General features: G+C 43.6%; 1 protein-coding gene and 1 long non-coding RNA gene across 6 annotated transcripts in view; one reads left to right on the top strand and one right to left on the bottom strand.

Annotated features, from left to right (window-relative positions):
• CNOT6L (CCR4-NOT transcription complex subunit 6 like) overlaps positions 1-20,568 on the top strand; it is a 33,628-nt gene extending 13,060 nt beyond the window's left edge. For 4 of the 5 annotated variants that reach the window (XM_054204300.1, XM_054204299.1, XM_054204298.1 and 1 more), the window contains 11 exons: positions 7,405-7,526; positions 7,980-8,166; positions 8,648-8,733; positions 9,181-9,270; positions 10,082-10,150; positions 12,069-12,226; positions 13,204-13,358; positions 14,766-14,917; positions 16,034-16,258; positions 16,909-17,111; positions 17,485-20,568. In XM_054204300.1, coding sequence (XP_054060275.1) covers positions 7,415-7,526; positions 7,980-8,166; positions 8,648-8,733; positions 9,181-9,270; positions 10,082-10,150; positions 12,069-12,226; positions 13,204-13,358; positions 14,766-14,917; positions 16,034-16,258; positions 16,909-17,111; positions 17,485-17,697 — 1,650 coding nt within the window. In that variant the 5' untranslated portion in view covers positions 7,405-7,414 and the 3' untranslated portion in view covers positions 17,698-20,568. The other variant, XM_054204301.1, reaches the window with a different exon arrangement.
• LOC128910716 (uncharacterized) lies at positions 590-12,071 on the bottom strand. Its single transcript, XR_008466841.1, has 3 exons — positions 10,806-12,071; positions 9,665-9,853; positions 590-5,922 (listed from the first exon to the last, which is right to left on the bottom strand). It is a non-coding gene; the product is annotated as an uncharacterized LOC128910716 (long non-coding RNA).
• Positions 20,569-21,328: the final 760 nt, after the last annotated feature.

Raw genomic sequence — 21,328 nt, 5'->3', positions numbered from 1 at the left:
GAAGATGCCTCCTGCCTGTACGACCTTGTTCCAAACCCAATGGATGGCTGTGAGTTTCCCTCGACTGTGGCAAAGATAAAATTGCCAGGCAGGGGCAGCACCATAGTAAGAGTCTGGTCCCTTCTGCTTCTCAGCACAAACATGCCTCCTGACCAGTTATAGGTCATATATATACATCTTAGAGGAACAGCTTTTCATCCTCTTGGCATCAGTATAGAGATCCCACTAAAGTCTTTCCACTTCTGCGTATTTTGCCTACATCAGCTGCAACATAAAGCTATAGTCCTTGACGGAGATCTGCCTTGTGATAGGTACGTGGAAGGACCGAAGCTTGTTTTGTTGGTATGTTTTCTACATCTAGTATTTATCTTGATCATGTAGCAGAAGCGGCACTTATATTGAAATGTTCAGCCTGCGCTATGTGTCAATGCTCTCTAAAAGTTTCACGTTAAGGTATTTAATTACCGAACCTAAGAGTAACAAAGATGTCTTACCAGAGCAAGTTTGGTTCTAGATGCACGACTGATGTGGTTGAAGAAACCACCCCCCCCCCCATTACCTTGCTGTATTTTTAAATGTATTAGCAGACGAGAAGAATACAAGCTGATGTAATTTGCTAACAGCATTACAGAAGTAAGGTCCTGTCTCCTTCACACTTGGAGCCCAGATTATTTAAGCAGCAGCAAACCGGGCTGAGGCCCTGCCTACAGGTTACTATAGAAGCAGTTACTACAGACTTGAAAGGAGATCATCTTTAATGGTCTAGATGTCTCCTCACTATGTGGTTTTGGACTCTTCCTGGTAAATAAGAGATTGCTAGTGAGTGGAGATCAGTAGTCCTACTGAGTTCACATAGAGGAGCCCTTTGTACAGCAGAATCAGCGTGCCTTCTCACGAGAAACAATTTTCTTGGATGGATGGCGTGAAAATAAATACATCTTTTCACAGATTTGTAAAACAAAACATTTTTTTTTTTCAGTTGTACTTGTGGACTTCATCATTTGTTGCTAGCTCCATGCTGCTAAGCTTGACATTTTCGTTGTTATTCCTTAGATGTAATATTCACTTCAAATTGCATCTTTTGCCTTGCGATTTATTTCCACTTACTGTTTAACTCCTCCTGTTGGTAGGATACTTGTGTCCAAGTAGTTGCTATTTCTGTACTTAAATTATATTTTCCTCAAAGATTGTTTGAAATCTCAGCATTGGAAATGACAGCAACAAAGCGCTTATTTTCCTCTTTTTAATAAAAACCCCACAATGAGGCATTTTTATTTGTTCTGCTGATACTCTCTATTCCCAACCAGGTTACTTGGAATAAGGAACTGAAAAGGGACAGTACCTTTGTTGGCAGACTCGCGGTGCTCGTTGAACTCTCTCGGTAGGGATGGCGTACACAGAGGTGCTTGAACGTGTTCCTGCAGGAAAGCACAATGAAGGAAATTCAGATCCAAGCAAAAGACGATCCAAATTCCCCATGCATGTTTTCTTGCTAGCATATATACACTAGTTACTATATATACACTGATACACTAAGTAGTTTACGTTAAGCTAACATATATATACATATCCGAGCATTAGCAGTTTTGTTTTAAATCCCCTTAACATACCCTCAAACAATCACCTTATTTTCTTGATCTTCATCCCCCCCACAGGACTCTTAAGAATTTTTTATGTTTGTGGGTATTGACTGTACTTCTCCTTCAGAAGGCCAAAATGGGGAGACTTTTGTCATACACTCACTTAAAAGCAGAGCACGCTTATTACAGACGAGTAGCCTTCCTCTCCTCCCTTTGCAACTTTTTAGTCCCGTTTACAAAATAAACACATAAAAATGGCACCGTTTTCCGGGTTGTGGTCCAACTTTCCAACATTAAATAACATGTGCCCGCGTGTATACACACGTACGCACACGCTCTGGCTTCATCAGCCAGCAGGATTTTTAAATCCTGGGAGGGATCACCATATGGAAGTGGATGGACAGTAGGCTGTTAGCACGCAGAGGAAGGAGGAATGATTCAGGGCCGTCTGCCTGGATAGTTTTCAAAACACTTCGGCAGTTTGACTCATCTCTATCCAGAGACCGAAAAAAAAAATAAAATAAAAATCACAAAGAACGGCACGCCGTCAGAGGCGAGGGTTTTGAGTTGCGTCAACACATCCGTGAACACAGGGCTGAAGCGAGATGAAGTTGCAGCTCTTTTTGATTTGCTTCCTCGTTAGAGGCAGACCTTATGCACTGAGGTAGGAAAACTTAAATGGAACGACACGTTATAGTCACTGTAATTTAAGAAATGCATCTTCTAACCTCTCTGGGGAAGGGACTGGTCATTATTTTGGAGCAGCACGTTGCTTTAAGGGCCTTTGACCTATCTGGCTTCAAAGTCCTCCTGCAACATAGACACCAAATAATCTGGACAGCTTTGAGCAGGCTTTCTCTTTCCTCTGAACATACATTAATCCCACTGCCTGATGAGGGGTATTTGCCTTCGGAAGACGACATCTGACTTCATTAAAAACTGTAGTGATGCAGTTCATCTCTCATAGTGACCCTGAGGTAGTTACTTTGGTGGGTTTGGATGTGCTGTGTAATGGGAGAGGTTTTCCTGTGTTCACAGCTGCTGTTGATTTCCCCCACCCATACAAGAAAAAATACACTGTGATTTAAGAAATTTCTTAATCCCTAGCATAGCATCCTTTTTTCTCTCGTGCTGATGCAGTTTGGAGGGCTGCCTTCAGCTTCTCCCTAAGAAAAATCACAGTTTATATTTCATACTGCTAACTATATCCTCCCTATCTCCTATTCTCCACACCTGTATAACTTCAGAGGATCTTAGACAGTTAAATAGAAAATAGCAGTCCTCTTTTTTGTTATTACCTGGTTGTCTGAAACTCCGAGAGTGCAGAAGCTCCTGTTTGTTGCCAAAAAAACATGTCTTCAGAGTAAAAGCCAGTGACACAGCCTGATAGCTGAAAACTTTCTTCTTTGCCGCTCTTCACTACTGTTAAGGCATTCCTTTTTGGGGGGCTTTAATTGATAGTCAGTGTGCCCCATACACAAAAACCAGCAAAAACAACAGCGTATAGAAACAAGAGTGTAAAAAAAAGGCAGCCACAGACCCACCCTTTGCAACACTTCCAAACCAAGCAACTTCCCCCGAGCCCTTTTTATATACACCTGAGTGAGAGCTGATTAAGTTCACCTGGGACACACAAAGGGTTTCAGCTGAGTAACCCAGCTCTGACAGTTCAGCTCTAGGCTTTTGAGGGATGGACTTGTAGCCAAAGAGTTAGCGCATAAACATGACATTGTTAGGAACCCCCGGATTTTGAAGTTTGTTCAGAGCTTAAATACTGCTTTTACTAATACAGTGATGGTCTCATGTTCAAGTTTTCTTTAACTAACACAGTATCAGGGTCATACAATTTAGGTTTACATGGTTAGACTTGTAAAGTTTTAGCAGCTTCCGAAGTTTTCCAAGGGAACTCCTTAGAAGAAAAACCGGCAAGAATTCCTTTTTTGATCCCACTTGAAAAGCAAAGAAACTGAGTGCACTTATTCTGCGCATGTCATGCCTGCGTAAGCTGAATTTTAGCAAAGGCCTTGCTTGAACCCACAGGGTGCAACTCCGCAACAGCTCAAGCTGACCTAAATCAGTGCTGCTTCAGTTCCCACATCCCTGGCTGCATCTTCCTGCTTTGTTCCTTTTGCTAATACCCATCCGATTTTGGGGTTAACTGATTCAGGGAACTCAGTGTAGCTCCCTGAAGACCGAGGAAAAATAGGCTGAGATTTTTGGATACTGGTTTAGTTCCAGGACAAGCAGAAGAAGAGATGGGAACGATAGGAGTTGGGAACCCAGGCAGAATTCATTTTTGCTTCAAAAAAATACATGTGGTGGCTTTCAAGTCTTGCTCAATGTTGTTGTGACGCAGAAGAAAAAAAAAGAGTATATTTGATTTAGGTTTGTTTTCCCTTTTCTGTAACTGTGGAAATTACACTGATGCTCGTTTGACTCACTACTATTTCAAAATAATATTAAAGTGACTAATATCTGAAAAATGTGCGTGTCGTTTGACTCGCCGTTCAGGGCTCATTTCATTGGAGGGCCTCTGACTGCCGCAAATTGCTTTAAATTGGCAGAGCACTTCTCATAATGAGCCATACTTCAACATAATTTAATTGGGTTCCCTGCCAAGGAGGAAACTGTAATCCTGAAGCTTTTTGATGGTGTCACCTGGTCAGTGGTCATCTCTTGGCCTGGGGAGGGGTATGGATGAGTATGGGGTGACTCAGATGGTTTAACCACCGCAGTTTTAAAGACTTTATCACCAGGCTCTGGGGTGTTTGTCTGACTTCTCTCCCATTGCGAGGAGTGAAGCTACTGGCATCTGGCAGTGGGAACGGTGAGCCTCGGCTCTGGTTTCCGGCGAGGCTGCTCAGCAGCTGGAGAAGACCTCTGCCGCCTCCAGACTTCGAATCAACGTGTGTGTGACAGCAAGGACAACTGGCTGGACTGAGCCTTCTTCGGGCTCGTAGCCATCTGTGTCTGGCTTGCGATGAAACGGCGAGCAGAAATACAGCTAATTTCCCACTTGCCTTTTTTTTTTTTTTTTAACCTGGAAACGCACCTTGAGAAGCAACCGTGGCCAAAGCTTTTGCCAGCAGGATGCAGGGCAGGGAGGACTTGCAGAATGCAGGAATTGAAATGTAAATCTGCCTGTGTCTGATATTACTATAATATTACGCTGTAGAAAACAAGAATGCGAAGACCCGGCGAGGACAGCGTGTTTTACAGAGCACTCACCCAAATGGTGATGCCGGGTATTGCACAGCAAGGTTTGCGATGTCCGAGGTCCAGATGTGGTGGAAGTACGGATTGTTTTAATATATGACAGATTAAAAAAGCAAAATGAATACCCATCCTGATCAGTTCAAATGTTCGATAATTAAGACTTAAAAGATCCAAAAAACTCCCTTTTGCCATAAACACTTAATCCTTTGTTGGTATTCTGCTTGATTTCCACCACCCAGCTTTTAGGTTTTCCCCTTCTAGTGTGCAGTACGCCTTGCGGATGAAATAAATATTGCCAGGCAATGAAATCTCATTTTCTAGTAAAGCATTACTGTAGGTAACTGTGTGACAGTGACGTGCCAGCTTTACTTGCCGCAAAACTGGCTTGCTGCTTTTTGGCACGGATAGGCTCGCTCCATTTATGCTGCGTCTGACTGTCGTCTTGATTTGGGTGTGTATCTCGTAAAATTTCTGTTGAGTAATACGCTAGATAATACACTCGGTGCTGATGGAGGCAATTAGGCTTTAATACGAAGCGCGGTAGCGTTGGGATCTGCTTCCTCGCAGGTGTTGGGGCTGGGGCCGTGCCCTCCGCAGCTGCCAGGGACTTCAGGCTCTCCCAGCGCTCGGGTCTCGGCCCCCCCTGTCTCGGCAGCGATTCACGGCTCTGCTGGATGTCTCTGGTCGGCTCCGGGGGTCGAAGAAAATCCAGGCAGAGCCATGTCGAGACTTGCTGGAATGTGGATTAGTTTCATACACGTCTAAGGGCAGGGATGCTCGGGAGAAAAAAGGTGAAATAGGGCTCTTGTGGCTTTCAGCAGGGGCTTTGAGGAATCCGTTTTTTCCCTGCCTCTGCACATCCGCGTATTTAACAGTGAAAATAAATCCATCAAACCCCGACCACTGGAGATTTAGCACATCCGAAGCACAGCCTGTAACTCTGACTGTATCGGGAAGTACCGTTCCCGATTTTGGGGTTCTGAAATGAGGATCGAACGATTTCAGGTCTAATCCCGTGTCCTTAAGTTATCTATTTCATTCATCACCTCGAACTGAATTGCTGCAGCTGAGTAGCGTGAGCGCAGAATCCTCTTACCCTGTAGCGTTCCTCGCCGTGTGACTTCACCTGTAAATAGAAGTCGGCTATAATTAGATGTGGGGCTCGCATCTGCCCTGCGCCTGCAACAGGGAGCCTTAATTCAGCGTGAATGGAATTTCCTCGGGCGTTTGTCGGGTAAGGAAGCACCGGACCTGTAACCGAGAGCCTTCGCTGGGGACAGCCCTGAGAGCTCCTGCTCCCGTGCAATGCCGCAACGCTCTTTTTGGTCTTCATCAGTTGGAAAAAACTGCAGTACGTTAAGCTCATAAAGGGGACGTGTGGTCTTTGTTTAGCTGGACTAGCTAAAAAAGCCCCTGAACTAGTTTTCTCAAATTCTTCATAGTTTTCTGTCTTGTCAGTTCGGCAAACCAGACGAGTTGGAGTTGTTTTAAGAGCTTCGCAGCTATTGCAGCCAGTTGTAGTAGAGACGTATGGGTGAGGGAAAAAAACACAGCCTGTAAAACAGCTGCTTTGGATTTGTGTAAAATCAAGGTTTGTGTATTTTGTGTGTCTGGGGAGGAAAAGAGCAGTGAACAGCAAGTTCAGCTAACCTTATGTTTTTAAACCAAACAGCCCCTCTCCCGCCCCAGTCTTTCTCAGCACGATGATAACCGGGGAGGTGTGGAGGGAAACTTCTCCCCGTGTCATCTGGAAAGTGTCTTGTTTTTTGAACGGGACATTGGAACTCCCTTGTGACAAGAATCTGGAAAATGCGATCGGTTGAATTTGTGCATGCGCAAGCTCAGCCTTAAGACATGTGTGCATCTGATATTAAAGTTTTGGCATGGGCTGAAGCCCTGTATGTATAAGAACGGCTAACGAGAATTTTACCCGAGCTCGTTTTATGTCTCCTAGGCCATTAGGAGTAAAAAGGTCTTGACTGATACTGAGTGTGAAAAAGCACAGAACAGAAATCCTAGATAGTTCATGGAAAACTTGAGCTAATTCCCCTTCACGTTGCCATTTCAAGTCTTGTATAAGTGGAGCGCAAAAGTAGGACTTTGTATGTTGAAAATAATGGCTGTAGAAGCAAAGAGAAGAGCCTTCCCTTCAATCGTTGGTTCCCTGGGAAAACTACAGGAGGGAGCAATCCCTGCGCTTTCGCCGGGAACAGCGAAACGCTGTCATCTTGTCTGCAGGTTCTGCACACAGCAAATAACTCAGCGATGACGTACGTTAGGCTTCGGTCTGGGGGGGGGGGATAAACTAGGAAATCCAGAAAGTCTGCATCAGGGCGGTACAAGGTAACACTGCAGATAACTGCAGAAAACCAAACTTTGTAGGAAGAAATGCCCTTTTCCGTTATGGGCCCCTATTCTGCAAAGGTCTGAGCACCTGCTTAACTCGTTGCGCTGGGAGCAGTTGGGCTGACATCAGCATAATATTTATTGTACATAAACTCCAGGGCATGTGTTTTTGCAGAGTGTCACTGGGGAAGGTAATCTGGCGGGCTAGAAATGAGGAAACGCTGGCGAGTGGCAGACCGTAACGGTTGTGATGGTCTTTCAGACTAACAGGGATGCCAAAGGAAAAATATGATCCTCCAGATCCTCGCAGAATTTACACCATCATGTCAGCAGAAGAGGTAGCCAACGGGAAGAAGTCGCACTGGGCTGAATTGGAGATCTCGGGTGAGTTGATTTGGGTTTGAATTTTGGTTCGGCGGAGATGTCAGTACCCCAGAATCGCACCAGATGCTTTCAGACAGGAGATCTTGTTGTGAAAATAGTTTTTCTGAGCTGGGGGAGGAAGAATAAGTGACTTACCAGCTTGCCTTTGGGCTTGGCTGGCTCATATTCGGCCCAGTTGATTTAAAACGCCAACTCAGGTTGGACGTGGGTAGCACATCTGCTTCCCGAGAACTGTACCTCAGTCTCTAACTGGGAGGATTAAATAATTATTTAAAATCTGCTCGTGGAAAAGATACACGGAGTTATCTTCCGCAAGCATCACTGAGCGTTCCAGTGAAGTTGTAGGGTTTCCACCCCGAAAATCCCATATTCGGACATCCCCCACAGTTTGTATCTGATGGTTTGAGAGCACAAACCTGACTGAAGAGGTGGTTCTTTGTTTTTCTTTTTTAGGTAGAGTGCGGAGCTTAAGTACGTCTCTCTGGTCGCTGACGCACTTGACTGCTCTGCACCTCAATGACAATAATCTTACTCGCATTCCACCTGATATTGCCAAGCTTCATAATCTGGTTTACCTGGATCTGTCATCCAACAAACTCAGAAGTTTACCAGCAGAACTAGGAAACATGGTATCTCTCAGGTGAGAGCAATTATTCCGGTTCACTAGTCAAAAATCTACATTCTGGGATTGGGACCGAGAATCTTATTTTGCTTTCCATTCTTGTATTTAAAATAATTCTGAAAAAAATTCAAGATTGGTGCAAAGCTTCAGTTCCAATAATTACTGTTGGGTTCGTTACCCTTCTTTTCTGATCTCTACAGATAAACGTCTGTAAGCTACGTAGTCTTCTGCTCTGAAACGTTCTTTGAGACTTGGTGATTGCTTGCTGTTTAAATTCTCCCTGATTTACTTTCGCGTTTGGGGCTTTTGCGGCTTTTTTTCCCCTCTAATGAAAGTATTTTGGTCGTGCTTTGAAATGGGAAGATTGGCATATCTTTCCGTAATACAAAAAAAAAAAAAGATGTTGAAAATGTCATCTTTGAAGATGAGCGGCACGTAGCGCTTTAAGAGTTTTCTTGTGAAGTGATACTCATCAAAAGTGTTTTTGCATTTGCTGCAGGGAATTGCTTTTAAATAACAATCTGTTACGGGTTTTGCCTTATGAACTTGGACGTCTCTTCCAGCTACAAACCCTAGGTTTGAAAGGTGAGCGAGTTCTTTACCTTTAAATATTCCTAGGAGCACTCTTGAATTACGGGGCTCAAAAGCTTTGTGTATTACCTCAACATTTTCTTACAGTTTATTTGAGATAGTAAGCTCGGAGCAAAAATGACCAGCCAGTTTGGAAAACAATGCTTTTCTTTTTTAATGCTATTAAACTTCCTTACGAGCCTATTTCAAACCTGTAGATAGGTAAATAAACCCTTTAACCTACTGTGTTATTGATTGAGGTGAGTCGAAGTAAGAAAGTCTCTGTGTGTTAGCTATTTCTATAGCATCTATTGCTGTGGGATTCCACAGCTCCAAGTTAAGCAACCTAAATATCTTCAGGGTCAATTTGTCTGTTCTCATTACGGGAGATTTTCTTTGGTTGGAAAGCCTCAAGAAAGTCAGGCAGCTAATCACCCAGTCGTCGTTTTCTCCTCTTGGCAGGCAATCCTTTATCACAAGATATTCTCAGCCTCTACCAGGATCCAGACGGAACTCGAAAGCTACTGAACTACATGCTCGACAATCTAGCAGGTGACAGCCCTACAAATCTGATTGACCGAAGTGGTTTCAAAGCGTGCATTTCTGACAGCGTTTCCTGCTAAAACAAGATTCCGAACCCCTGAAGGGAGAGTATTTCCTAACCGCTTTTGCCTTTTTGTCAAGCGGTTCCAGTCGTACGCACAAACACACGCTCGCACACACAGTGGAAGCGGTTGACATATATTGTCCGAGCTTTTCCCATGTTACCACGTTACAGCCAGTTGTTCCCACTGTTCTGTTTAAAACCCTTCAGTTACCAACAAAGTGCAAAGTACTTCCTTACCGAAGCCATTTTGATACTTCCCAGTAGAAATCATAATCCAAATGCTAGCAGAATGGCAAATTGAGATCTAAAAATACCAAAGTGATTAAGAATATCCATTACCTGACTTAAATCCTGCTTCGTGGTGCCGTAACTGAGCTTTCTGTTTTGCCACTTGACGTCCGCTAAGTTAAAACGTTGCAGGAATGATGGCTATAGGGTGAAGTTCTTGGAGAACGGAGGGGTATAGGATGCCTGAACCACTACAGGATTTATCCCTCCTTCTTCAGCAGGAATATTGCAGCGGTGCTTCTAGATTTGCAAGCAAGAGACAAACGTAGTTGTGAATCTTAAAACTGACAAATTTGCTTTTACTATAGCTAGCCATTTAAATGATTTTTGCCTCCCCTGGAGTGTAAAAAGACTTGGGGTTGCAAAGCACAGTATGGAACATTACTGTTCGGTTGTCATTTTGACTTAGAAATTGTAACTTACAAATATAAACCCGAATAAATCACTATTTTTGTTTTTTTTTTTTAGTTCATCCAGAGCAGCTGCCTCCAAGGCCATGGATTACTTTAAAAGAACGAGACCAAATTCTGCCCTCAGGTAAATCTGTGGTTCTTTTCCCCGTATTCGCACAATGGCGCACCGAAAAACTTTTCTTTGGCTCGATTTTCAGAGGAGTCGTCTGCCTCACATGGATCGGGTTGAAAATAGCAGTTTGTGTTCCTCCGTGCTAAAACAATTGACATACAGCTGTGCTGTAAATATCGTTTTTGTAATTTCAATGGGATGCCGGTCATTTCTTTTCCACGTTAGGCTTTCTCATAACTGTTCTAGCCACGGATGCCCAAGCCAAAGAGCTTTTTAAAAAAACCTTATTTCTCAGAAATAATAAGAACTGTAAAATAACTGTCTGAAAATGCCGTGTCCGTGCACGGGCTGACTAAAGTGAGACTTTGAGAAGTCCCTATCTGCAAGTAAACCCCTGGAGCGCCTGGTATGAAGTTAATTTAATGCCCTCTATTGTTGCTTTTGGTAAAGTGCAAGAGGCAGCGTTTCGTTGGCTGTCCAAATCCAGTGGCTCTTCTTCCCCTGCGCATCCTGGATATAGCCCTCAAAAAGCATCTGTGGGCTTGTACAAAGAAGAAAAATACTAATATTGTTATTGCAGATGATCAGATTAATAACCAGCGAGAATAACGTGGCGGTCCTCTACAGTTTTTTAGAAACATGAAGACGGCAGGTCTTCAAAACTTACCTCGGTTGTGCGTTAGGCTGGCTAATGTTGCAGCTAAGATCATCTGTCACTTTTTTTCTGTTAAATAACAACACACCAGAAAAAAAATAAAGGAAGAAATGAGAGATGCCAAAGTCCCGTAAGCCACCACAACATTAAGTTCTGCATTTCTGTTTCAAATTCCCTTACAAATCAGTATCTCGGTGGAGCTTTGTGGACCTTGGTTTTGTTTTTTATACTTCCTGAGCAGAAATAGAATTCAGAAGTCCTTAGAAAGCATAGTTAGGCAAGTGAGCTGTGGAATATTTCATGGTAGTATAAAAAAATACAGCTTATAGTAAAACCTCACTTCTTTCCCTGCAAATACGAGCAGTCTTTTCCCAGTGGCAGGGTGCTAGGATGTTGCATTTACTTATCTTTTTAAATTGATGTGAAGTCTGAGGGAGTTCAGAAGTTTGTGTGGAAGAAGTGTGTTTCAGGTTGAACGAGCTGATGAGCTGCCTGCTGACTACTCTCTCTCTTTTTAAAAAAAAATGCGACCAAATAACGTATTAGCTGCTTGCTAATTTATGACTTCATTTCTCCTTCCCTTCCCTGCCCTCACCCAGACCTCTCTCTCCCCCTCAGACTTGATAGACACAGATACAACTAGATACTACTTAGAAATGTTGAATAGGCTCTTGGAAAATTGTACAGATGTTTTGGAATGAGACTGTCTGAAAATGAAGCATTCTAAAGCAGCGTTTCTCTATGATGTTGTGGTGTCATGACATGGTATCAGCTGCTTTAGCAGCCTGGGTTTGCCTTTGCTTTAGAATTGTACCGGTTGCTTAAGCCTGAAGTTGCTTTATCGGGGCATTTCATGCAATAAATACTGGGTTTTGATTCCATCTGGCTGCTGCTTTCCTTCTCCTTACCCCCAAATTCAGAGGGAGACTGTTCCTAATTGTTTCCGACCTCTGCATCTCCTCCATCCTCAGACGGAATAAAGAACTGACCGTGAAACGGGATTGCATTGCTTTGTTAGGCACACGACGCCGTCTCGTTTTGGTAGCAATGCTGATTTGTTTTCGGGAAGAGTTTAGCCTTACGTGGTAACTGCTGGCTCAGCAGGGCCTTTTTTACTCCCGCTCACGAAACGCTCAGTGGAATAGGCCCACTGACTTGTGTTCGCTAAGCCCTCCAGAACAGACCGTGTAAGATTCAGTAGTTTTGGCTTGAATAAGATCAGCATTCGTAACCTTCAGAGGCCGATAACCTTTCCCTTTCTTTCTTTCCTTCCAGCTTCGTTCACAGTTATGTGTTACAACGTGTTGTGCGATAAATACGCCACCCGGCAGCTCTACGGCTACTGCCCATCTTGGGCACTCAACTGGGAGTATAGAAAAAAGGGAATCATGGAAGAAATCGTCAACTGTGATGCAGATATCATTAGTCTTCAGGTAATTGGAACATAACTGTATTTTTCATCAGAAACAGAAAACATTAACTTCCACCTTTAGAATGAAATGCTCCCTTGAAAACACCATATTCGCCTGCTTACTAACAAATTCTGGGGTTTACGCACCTTGCTTACCCGTTGGCTTGTGTTTTACAAAATGAGACAAAGGGAGCGAGATAAAATTAGCTAAATTGGTAGGTAATTTGCATTGGAAGATCTGGGTCTTTTCCCCGTCAGGTAAGCATCCTGAATATTCTCCCTCTGTGCATACGGGGTTTACTGCAGAAAGGGAGAATATAGACTGCTGTAAGTACAGAAGCTAAAGTCCAAAAAAATACTCTCATCGGCAAGCAAGGGGATTCTCGCGGTCAAAATTAAATATAAGTTATCATCGGTACGTGTATCCTGCTGTGTTATTAGAAATTTATCGCCAAAGTGTAGAACAGTTGAATGCTTCTGCCTTTAAACTGATCTTTTCGGCTTTCAAGCAAGTTGTGGTAGGCAAAAATCCTGCACAAGAAGAGAGTAGTTACCTCGGTCTGAAAACCTCAAGAGATCAACCTCTGAAATCCTCTCGGCGACCAAACGTTACTACAAAGAAAATATATTGTTATAGAACAGCGAGAGACCCTTGTGCCAAAGAGCTCTCCAGATTAAATATTAATTGCTCCTGGATATCTATCGATCTAACCTGGGACGGTATCGGCATTCAGCTGTCAAAAATACCAGGTGTAATCTGTTGCTATTCAAAATACACCTGTCACTTGCCCTTTTGGGAGGATTCCAGGATATCCAGGAATGCAGATCTGTTTCCAGCGGGCCGTTCATCTGGGAAGTGACATGATTTGTGCAAACAGAACCTTTTGGTTTTTGGTGAGAGCTGCTGCCTGCAAGCCAAGGCAGGCCCGAGTTGCCAGACAGCAGCAGGAAGGGTTTCTTTGACTTTGGTAGCCTTAGGGTGTTTGTGTTCAATTGCAGGAAGTGGAAACAGAGCAATACTTCACCCTTTTTCTGCCAGCCTTGAAAGAACGGGGATACGATGGCTTCTTCTCTCCAAAGTCACGTGCCAAAATCATGTCCGAGCAGGAGAAAAAGCATGTGGACGGCTGTGCAATATTCTTCAAAACTGAAAAGTAAGGGGCAGAAGCGGCTTTTTAAAAATACATTAAAACCAGCGTGATGTAGGTCTGAAAGCTTTCCTCTCTCAGGGTGCGTGTTAAAGTACTGTGCTATAAAACAAAAAATAAACTTCACTGCAAAGAATGATCCTCCCTTCCCTTTTCCTGCTCTTTTTGCGACAGAGTCCTTCCATTCCTTTCAGGCTACGAACAAATCTCTCTCTCCCAAAACACGGGAGTTGCGGGAGAGCTAGCGTGAGTAAAAACTTCTGTGCTCCGTGTGAGCATTTTTTGGCAGGTCTAACAAATACTTCACCTTCTCTACAAACTTTTGCCTTGCTTGACAGAAGTTTCACCCCCTCTAAGATCAAAGACCTATAAACTGTGCTGGCTTAAGGTATTAGAAGATGTCTCACAGAATATTCTCTGCTTTTCCGAATGGAGACTTTCCATTATTGAATACCCGCTCCAAAAAAGTTCTGCTACACCAAAAACAGCGAGCAGTTGGGAAGGGAAGGGAGGTGCTGGCATTCAGGCTTCTCATCTGCGTAAACTGCTGATGGGTTGCACCACCCCGAGCATCCCTCTGAATATTCCCCTGGCAACAGTTTTCGGTGATGAGAATGGAAGTTTTGCAAAGCTTTACCTCTTTTACAGAGTTTTCGTTGCTTCCAGAAACCAAAATATGCCTTTGGGATCATGTATAAAAACAACCCGACTGGTTTTGAATAGAGGAAGTCTGTGGGAACAAACAACTGGTGTTTTTCAAACCTTGGTACAAAGAAGGGTATATACAGAACTGGCTATTACGCTGTGGCACTCTCGGTTAACAAACAGAAAATATCTTCTTGTTTTGCTATTGATATTTTTTTTTTTTAACTTCTAAGAGGACAAAACCAAAAAAACCCCTTTTAATAGGTAGCCTTCAGTTTGTCCCGAAGCAAGGTGTTTTGGGGCATACTAAGGCTGGGATGGAGTAAAAACCCAATTTCACAAAACTAGTGGTGACAGCTGGTGGTTTGGAAGAAGCTGGTCTATAATACTGCAGTTGCCCAAAGTAAAAGGCAAGCCTTTAATTACTATTTCATCTTAATTTTTTGCCTAGAACGCGCCGGAGGAGGTGCAGTAACCTCTGAGCGTTGCTCTGAATAGTGCTACGCTGAAACAAGTAAACACTTCCCAAACCCCAGGTCTCTCATCACCCCTCAGAGTATCTCACTTGCCAGACCGAGAGCTCTCCCCTGACTGGGGGAATGTCTCTTACAACTGTTTTTTCCTTTTATAAAACAAAAGAAATACGCCTCACCCTGTCCTGCAGGCTCTCTCCTTGGACGTGGTAGACCGGAGTGCAGGTAGAAACCATGCCTTTGCCCGTAGCTGGACGTCACGCGTGCTCACACGTGATTCTCTCTGTTTAACCAGATTCACGCTGGTGCAGAAGCATACGGTGGAGTTCAACCAGGTGGCCATGGCGAACTCTGAAGGTTCAGAAGCCATGTTAAACAGAGTGATGACGAAGGACAACATCGGAGTTGCCGTGGTGTTGGAGGTGCACAAAGAATTATTTGGAGCAAGTGAGTATGACCGTGGTTCTCTCTTTATTCAGTTCCACGTAAAGGCATGAGTTATTCTTTAGGTAAAACGTCTCTATAGAATATTATTGCCTTCGGTGGCGGTAACCAAATGCTCGCAGATGAGCAAACGCTGTTGACTGTGCTAATTTGGGAAATGTGTGGCTAAGTCGGTGGCTAAGATGGGGCACAGATGACATGATTTCCTGGTCTGCTTGCGCTCGCAGCCAGATGCCCAGCTTTACCTTTCTCCTCTCAAGCTTTTGTCCCCGCTGACTTGCTCTGCTAAATTCTACCTGAAGAATTAAGCTTTTCCAAGGTCAGCGTGTTCACATGCATACGCTCTTACCAATAGTTGCCGGCAGCGTTCAACTTCTATTCTCAACTCTCTTTTTTTCCCCTTGATTGAATCCTTCCATCCTCCCCCAGTGATTATATGACAGTGCTAATGTACTGATGTGGAGGAATGAGATTATCGGGTATCTTTTCATGCCACCTGATTGACCGACTGTCACATTTTCATTAAGTTCGATCAGAGGCAGCAGACAATTTCAACGTACTTAAAATTGCCACCCTGCTCTGTCTGTGCGTCTGTTTTTTTGATTGCTGGTTTCCGGTGCACCCTTCAAAGGAGCAGAATGTCTAAATCGCAGGACTGGAAGGAGCTGCCGGTGACTTTATGCCCCGTCTTTCAGCGTACTGTTTCTCAGATAAATAGGGAAACCAGCTGTAGCGTTTGGCAGCGGCCAGGTTCACGCTGCATTCATTTAAGCAGGTTTTTTTACCCAAGCGAACAATTTGCCGCAGCGTAGGAGCTAAGTCGAGAAACTCCCTTGTGCCTTAAATATTGAATAGCGGTGCACGGTCAAGGGACGACCGCCTGAGCAGTAGAAAAGGGGTACAATTGTAATGGTATCAGATTCTGCTGGCTATTTCTTTCCTATATTGGAGAGATTTAGTCACATAACATTACGTAAATGCTGCTAATTTAGAAAAGAATAGCGGTTCAGGTAATGCCTCCATCTGCTGGTGTGTCTGACTTGGAGTCCTTAGTAGGTAGACCCTGATTGTCTATACACATAAAAAAATCCACTGATAAAAATGTACTTGTTTATCTAGGTATGAAATCGCTTCATGTGGACAAACAGCTGCTTATTGTGGCCAATGCCCACATGCACTGGGACCCCGAATACTCAGATGTGAAACTCATTCAGACTATGATGTTTGTCTCGGAACTGAAAAATATCCTGGAGAAAGCCTCGAGCAGGCCCGGTAGCCCAACAGCAGATCCTAACTCTATCCCTCTGGTGCTGTGTGCAGATCTCAACTCATTGCCTGATTCAGGTAAGACTGGTTTTGCCTTAATTCTTAACTTACGTTTTTAGAATGTTTGAATCCTCTTGTCCTCGGAGGGCAACGGGGCGGTTTGCGCTTCCCTGGGTAGGTACGGATGAAAGCTTCCTCAGTAACAGCTGTCCTTCGAAATCTGGCTGAAGAGAATGCAAGTCCTCCGGTTGAGTAGACCGCTTTTCGCCATCGGTCATACGCTCCAGAAAAGTTGGTTGTGCCTGCCATAAATCGTTAAATAAATACCCACGCCTTGAGCAGCAATAATAGGAAAGGTGTGAGTTTGTGATGGAACGTGAAAACTTTCTAAGCGGACAGGTTTGATACTGTAATATCAGGTATGTCTATGAAAGATGCCTCTCTAGCACCCCGTCATATGCGTACTACAGTGCAGGTTCTATGGGCTTCCTGTAATCCTCAAAAAATGGTGTCAGAACCGCTGGAGAACCTCAGTTCCCTGGCTGACGGTCGGAAAGGTGGCTCAGATGTGGACAAGGCAGCTGCTGTTTAGACTTCCCCTTAGGTGGAAAGCTCTTTTCTCATCTCGTGGGGTGTTTTATTGGCGGTTTGGTTTTTGACTCCGAGGCCAACATTCCCTGAACGTTGTATTTTAAAGCAAGTCCCTGAATCCTTTCCTTTGCAAACAGGTGTAGTGGAATACTTAAGCAATGGCATAGTAGCTGACAACCACAAGGACTTCAAGGAGTTGCGTTACAACGAGTGTCTCATGAACTTCAGTGGCAACGGAAAAAACGGGGCTTCTGAAGGAAGAATAACGCATGGCTTCCAACTCAAGAGCGCCTATGAAAACAACTTGATGCCTTACACCAATTACACTTTTGATTTCAAAGTAAGCAGCGATTTTTCTGAAATGGCAGGCGTTGACCTGGTCTCCCCAGGACGCTGTCTTAATTTTCTGACCGTTGGCTGTCTTTCTCTTTGTTCCTCTAAGTGCTTCATCACTGGTTCCTACACTCGCTGGACGCTTTCCTACCGCACACAAATCCTTGATTTGCTGGTGTTTTTAAGCTTCCCACCTGGCTCTGGCCAGTGACTTAATGAGAACGGATGCCGCGCTTTGAACACAAAACGCCGCGCGCGTTTCTTACCCTAATCCCAGCGCTGTGCCTCTTCCTGCGAGTCGCAGCCAAGAGGCCAGTCGAGTTGAGGTTGCCAGAAGAAGCCAGGTCTGTTCTCACTCTCGTGTTTCTCTTTCTCCCTAGGGTGTGATTGACTACATTTTCTATTCCAACACTCACATGAACGTGCTTGGTGTCCTGGGGCCTTTGGACCCTCAGTGGCTGGTTGACAACAACATCACTGGGTGTCCACACCCTCACATCCCTTCAGACCACTTCTCACTGTTAACACAACTCGAACTCCATCCTCCGCTCCTGCCTCTTGTCAACGGTGTGCACTTGCCGAACAGGAGGTAGTGTGGAGCCCTGCCCCTTTGAGGGCAAGGACCTGTTGTTACGGACCTGTACAGTTGTAAATCAAAGTATATAGGAGTGAAGTATGGCCAACCTTAAGCTGCTTCTTCAAGCTCCTTTCCTTATGTGTTTGAGATGAGATTTTGCACATTTTGGTGCATATTGGTATCATTTGGCACTAGGGCTGGAACCAAAGTATTATTCCCTTTCCAGGTTTTTAATTTAAGTTTGGGTTTTTTTGTTTTGTTTTGTTTTGTTTTTTTTTAAAAACTGGCAAGCTTTTTCTTTTCGGTAGGAAGCTGCACTTATAAATGGAGAAATGAGATTAAAAACTTGCTTATTGACATATTTCAAGAGAACGCTTTTTTCCAGAACGTGGCGAAATGAGCCAGCCTTTTAGGAGAAAGGAAAACAAAAATAGAAACGCTTGTTTTGTAGGAAGGCTATTAGAAATACTGTTTGTTTGAACCCAAAACGGAGACTGAACTCTGCATCCGAAATAAATTTTGCACATTAGCGAAGCACTTAATTCCTGATTATAAATGATTAGCAGCGTGGCCCTGCCCCTCCTCTAACTCATATTAGAAAACCAAAGATGGCTTCATACCTGTGATAAAATCGGAGGTCTAAATTCTCCTGATGTAATTTCCTTCACAACGAAATTTCCAGCCAAGCTGCGTCTCGCAAGACATTGCGGGTGAGCGTTTAATGCTGCGTGTAGATCGCTTGCTGGGCCGATGCCGCGGTGATTAGTTTTTTCCGGAGCTCTGAAGGACTCCGTCCTTCCTGGGCGAGACGCGCAGGGATCCAAAGGAACCTCTCCGCTCCGGCAAAGCCGGGGCGACGCTGTTGAGCAGCGCAGTTCGGGAGCAGGACGTAGAAATGGTAAGAAATTGCACTTGAAGCGATTGCCGTCGCCAGCTTTCGGGTTGTGGGGGAGTAAAGACGTTGCAAATCCCTCCTAGCTTCCCTTTTTTCCAAAGTTCGGTCTCAAAGACGGGAAGCTTGGGATTAACCGCCTAAGCGTAGGGTACGGGGAGAAGCCGCTGGAAATTACCTTTCTTCTGTCTCCGAAGGGCCCGCGCAGCAGCTGGCAACAAGCTTTTTTCACCGGGGGAGCGAGCGGTAGCCGTAGTCATTCCTTGGGATTATTTTTCCTGACCCTAGTTGCCAAATAGCCATCCCACCTTTTTTAAAATAATCTCGCTTTTCTGTTGTCGGTCAGGGTTGAATTAAAAAGCTGCTGGTTCATTCCCAACTGTTAATGCTCTTTGGATGTGTTGGAAATCCTTTTTTTTTTTTTTTTTTTCTTTTTTCCCCCTTTTTATGCTTTAGGTGGCCAGTTCAAAACCTTGTGCCTCAAGAGGCGTTAAACATAATGCAATTTTCTGAAAAATTGGTTGGCTGCTTAATGGTTAAAAAAAAAAAAAAAAAAAAGGGCAAAACAACAAATGGCACAGTGATAGGAAAAGGTCGTGTCTGTGTTTTTAAGTTTTTCCTTATTCTGCTTTTTTGCTGCTATAAGATTTTCTTGAATTTATATTTTAAACTTTTCATGCACTTTACTGTTTCTAGTCTCAAAATGTGATATTTTTAATAAATGAAAAAAATTTTCCATGATGTGAATGAAATTTTTAAAGAGATTGATAGCCTATATTTATGTCTCATTCGTATACTTAAAAAAAAAAAAAAAAAAGTCAAATTTAAATTGTGAAATTAATTTTAAATACTAAGGAGCCATCTTCTGCCTCGCAAAACTGCCAAGTCAGGCTGTTCCTCTAACTCTATAATTAAGCGTTTCCTTTGTCGTTTTATACATAGGAAATTACCCATAGGAAAAAATTAATAATAATAATAATCAATTGGATCTAGAGTAGAAACTATTCCCTGACTCTTGTTGGGGGCCGGGGAGGGGGTGGTGTGGGACAGAACGCAAAGAGGGGTTTAACGAAACCATAGCTCCCTTGGAAAAGAAGTGCCTAAAAAAACCCACAAAAAAAACAAAGAAAAAAAAGAAAAAAGGAGGCGTCATCTATTGTCTACTCTAAATTGGAAGCGATCGCAGCCGGGTGAAATCCCTGGAGAGCGCTAAAAACAAACAAACCAACAAACAAAGCCCTTTTTAAAGACGGATTTTCCTCGAGGTGCAGGTATCTCTTTTTTAACATACCTCAGCGTTCGCCACCTGGCCATTGCCCGTAAATTGCGGGAGCGATTTGAGAGTATAGTACTGGAAAGTAGAATAGCATGAAAAACTTAATTTTGTGGACATTACCTTTCTGTAATCAGCTACTGTATCTTTTTTTTTTTTTTTTTGGGGGGGGGTGGGGGGGGGTTGCTCTGCTCTGGAGGTGTGCACTAACAAACCCTTCTCCTCCTTTTCCTACCCGCATGGTAACTAGCGACGCGAGCAATATTTCCTACCATACTTCACTCCCAATATTTTTTGAGCTGTTTGTATAAAATGGAATTTCAAATTTCACCTATGATTGTATATGAACTGCGGAGGAGCCCGTTTGTTAATAAAAAGCAAAACCAACAACAATCCTTTTGTAATATCGGGGTGGGAGAGGATGGGGATGAAGAAGAAAAAAAAACAACAACAACAGCAACAAAAAACCAAACAAAAAACCAAACGAACCAACCTGGTAAACATTGTACGCTGCTTACGTTTGACTTTCTTTGGTTTCTAACCGATTGAAGTGTTCCGTTGCGGGAAGGTGTTTAATTGGATTTTCTCTGCTGCGAAACCCACTTCCGAATGTCCGCTACGCTCTGTGATTTTTAAAAAGAAAAAAAACAAACCCAAAACCCACGTTATTTTAACAGACATTGCACAAAACCTCTGCATTTTTTTTTTATTTTTTTTTTTTTTTTAAATAAAGGAGTCTTGTTTATGTTTCAGTCCATGCATGTAACTGGGGACGTGTTTACCCGCCTTTCACGTGTCTGGCTCCCTCCCAGTTTTCCTTCTGTTTTTTTCCCCCTTTCCCGGCAGGAGCAGTAAGGGGATTGCGCTTTTTCCCCCCCCCCCCCGAGCAGAAACGTGATTTTGTAAAAAATCTCTCAAGGGAGCAGGCAGCCCTCGGCGCAGGATGAGATCCCTTTGGGTAAAACATACGCATCGTCCAGATGGCGACGCTGATTTTCTCCTGACCAGACGGAAGGCGACGGGAGGGTTTTTTTTCCTAGGGGAGAGGAAGTATTACAAAGCGAAACATCCCTAATCCTGAGCAGAGACGGATGGGAAACCATCACTTTCCCTCCATCTCCGACCCTCGGTTCCCAGCACGTCGCAGGCGACGCCGGGAAGATTAAAAAAAATAATAATAAAATAAAATAAAAAAGCTCCGAATCCTTTACCGCTCCTCGCCGGCTCGGTTTGCTTTGGAAAATACGGTGCCTGGTGTCAACTTCGAAGCGACAGCACTGCCTAAAGCAAGCAGAGAAAATAAAATCCAACACCCTTCTACATGCAACTTTTTAAAAATTCAATACGGTGAATCTGTTAGATACGGGGTTTTGTGTGTGTGTGTGTGTGTATATATATATATATATATATAAAAAAAGAAAAAAAAAAAAAAGAGAATTTTGTACAATGTAGCCGAATATTTTTGTTTCCTTCTTTCGATGT

Source organism: Rissa tridactyla, chromosome 5 (assembly GCF_028500815.1).
Source record: "Rissa tridactyla isolate bRisTri1 chromosome 5, bRisTri1.patW.cur.20221130, whole genome shotgun sequence".
Taxonomy (NCBI): domain Eukaryota; kingdom Metazoa; phylum Chordata; class Aves; order Charadriiformes; family Laridae; genus Rissa; species Rissa tridactyla.
The sequence above is the reverse complement of the archived record's forward strand: the minus strand, read 5'-3'. Positions and strand labels throughout refer to the sequence as shown.